At 34.1% G+C, this 2,948-nt stretch overlaps 1 protein-coding gene across 1 annotated transcript; it reads left to right on the top strand.

Moving 5' to 3' along the window:
* The first annotated feature begins 2,126 nt into the window (after nt 1-2,126).
* On the top strand, nt 2,127-2,727 carry LOC132615871 (lipid transfer protein EARLI 1-like). Its single transcript, XM_060330468.1, has one exon. It carries the CDS (start codon nt 2,186-2,188, stop codon nt 2,591-2,593), a length of 408 nt encoding a protein of 135 aa, XP_060186451.1. The 5' UTR covers nt 2,127-2,185; the 3' UTR covers nt 2,594-2,727.
* The last annotated feature ends 221 nt before the right edge of the window (nt 2,728-2,948 follow it).

The following is a 2,948-nucleotide window of genomic DNA, read 5'->3' as shown; positions in this document are numbered from 1 at the left end:
CGACATTCTCGTTCATCATATAAAAAAGATATAATTCTTTTTTGTATAACCCAAGTTTTATCAACCCAATGACATGTAATAGCAAAAAAATCTAACTTGTTAAGACTAAGACCCAAATCAGCGGTAAGAGAAACATTACAATTTAAAGAATTAAATACATGGAGCAAATAAAATTTATATTTTTTATACAATCTATAACATTCGCTCTATAAGTACTTCTAGGAATACCCTCAAATAATGGATTATAACAACATTTAATGTAAGTAACAAACCCCAAACCCGAAAGAAAGAAAAATGGTAAACAATCATAAGCTACCATTTTAGTTATTTCTACAGGCTAATTTTTCTTGTCATACTTAAAATTTTTACCGGTTTGTGGGTCTAGCGTCATTTGAATACCCTCACATTTGAACCCGTTTGCTCTCCCAAAACATCCATACGTTTCTTTCTCATATGGGCATTTAGTGTACCCGTTCCACCATCCTTACTAGTTTCTTGCCTAAAAGCAAATACTTGTCCACATAGGGTATATTTAGCTTTAGTCATAAATTTCCAAATTTTAGCGGTTGACTTACGAGTTCTAGGCGTTTGTCTTGTGTATGTGATTGTGCAGGACATGCATCTCCTATGAAATTTTCGGGGGCTTGTATTTCATCATCATCATCAATTTCATTAAAAGTGTCGGTATAATGTTGTTGCATTGCCTCATGGCCTAAAAGTGGATTATTTCTACCAACATCAACACCTAAATTAGGTGTTTATTCCACAAATTTTTCGTCATTAAGCCTACCCCTAATAATACCACTACTACCGGTACTGTGTCTAAATCTCTTCGCCATTATTAAATAGAATTAATTTAAATCACAAGAAAATAAATTGTAAAAAATTAAATTGTGAAAAATAAATATAGAGTTGGAATGAAGGTACCAAATTGCCAGACTAATTTCCAACAAAGTGAAGGTGGCTAGAATTGCAAATTCACCAAATCTACGTCGGATTGTTGCAAAATCACCAACTCCACCAACAATTAATATTATAATTGCAAAATTAATAATTGAAACTATAATAAGACATTATAATATTTATTTTAGAGAAATTTAAAGTGGCTAATTGTTGCAAAGTAACTATAATTGAGAAATTGAAATTTGAGAGAAAGAGAAGAGTAAATTGATGTGGATTAAAATAAAAATGGAGAGGGGTTTATATAGGGGTAGGGGATGGGTTTAAGTGTTAAAAAACGTTTGGGGGTTGGGGGGGGGGGGGGGGAGGGGAATGGGTTTCGGACCGTTTGGCAACGTTCATTTTTGCAAATGGACCGTTAGCCAACGGTCCAACAGAGCAGCCCAACGACTCTATTTAAAATAAAATCCACCGATTTTACCGGTCCGGTTCCGATTTTACCGGTTTAATCAGTTATGGTTCAAACAAAATTGAAACCGGACCGGTATATAATAAACGGTTAACCGAAACCGGTTCCGGTTACCGGTTTGAACCGGTTAACCCGAACCGGTTGACGGGTTTAGTTGGGATGAAACGAGTTTAAAAAAAAAAGATTAGAAATTATAATTGATTCGTTAATTTTTTTTAACTCATTTACATCTTCACATTATCTCTGAATATAGTTTTTGAGTCATCTACATTTGTCATTGATATAAATGACACAAAATAAATTAAGGCCTCATATTGCAGTTTGACTTTAAGCCCCTGAATTTGTTGAGCCGCCCCTGACACATAGTTTCTGCAACTTAATTTATATTAGGAGCCTGTTTGGAAAGTCACCTAAGGAATGGATTTGTGTGTAGTTGGGTGTATTTATACAGTTTAGTATATTTGTCTAAACAAGGCAGCATGAAGTTGAGTGTTATTCAAAGGGTGTCAGTGTACTCTTCAATTTTCAAGGGGAGGTGAGAATTGACAGTAATTACATTATGTCATTACAACCTTATGTAACTTTTCTAATTTTATTTTATTTTCTGAAATATATTTAGTAATAATCATTTTACACTATTTCTCTTCAATTTTTCTTATTCTCATTTTCAACCTTCCAACGTGTTCTCTGTCTCTCTATATATATGTATGTATCTTGACCATGATGCTTAATTTTGCATTCTATAAATACTCACCTCCTATATTCTTTTCAATATCAACCAAACCCAAAATTCTACTTAAAATTACTCAGTAGAAAATGGCTTCTAAGAAAACCACCCGCCTTGCTCTCTTTCTTCATGTAAACATTCTTTTTTTCTCTCTTGTGAGTGCATCGCCTAAACCGACGCCAACGCCAACACCAATGCCGACGCCGATGCCAACCCCGAGCCTCAGCTCCCAAGACAAGTGCTCTATTGATACTCTCAAATTAGGTGTTTGTGCTAATGTTCTTGGCAATTTACTTGGAGTTAAAATTGGAAATCCATCAAAGAAACCTTGTTGTTCTCTCATTCAAGGTCTTGTTGATCTTGATGCTGCTCTTTGTTTATGCATTGCCATTAATGCAAATGTTCTTGGAATCAACCTTAATGTCCCTGTTTCTCTAAGCCTTCTTCTCAATGCTTGTGATAAAAAAGTTCCATCTGGCTTCCAGTGTCCTAATTGAACAACCTAGCTATGCATTTCTCATGTAAGGATAATATATTCCAGTGTGTGGTAATTAACTCTTTGTTGTTATGGTTGTGTAATAAGTGGAATTGATCGAGTATCTTGAAATAAGTTCCTCTTTGAATCTCATAAGCTTGATTTTGTACTTTACCATATAGAAGTCTATTTGTCGTAGGGTTGCCATTTTTCTTTTATCCTTATCTATGGAATCCACGACTTTTATAGGACAAAATAAAAAAAGTTGAATCAAACTAATACAAAAATATATATATAAATAGGTTTCACGCACTAATTTAGTGCGTGAAAGGACCAAACTGTAAAAATAAAGTTTGCTTTCACACACTAAATTAGTG

This window comes from Lycium barbarum, chromosome 10, assembly GCF_019175385.1.
Source record: "Lycium barbarum isolate Lr01 chromosome 10, ASM1917538v2, whole genome shotgun sequence".
Taxonomy (NCBI): domain Eukaryota; kingdom Viridiplantae; phylum Streptophyta; class Magnoliopsida; order Solanales; family Solanaceae; genus Lycium; species Lycium barbarum.
Note: the sequence above shows the minus strand (reverse complement) of the source record. Positions and strands in the feature narration are given on the sequence as shown.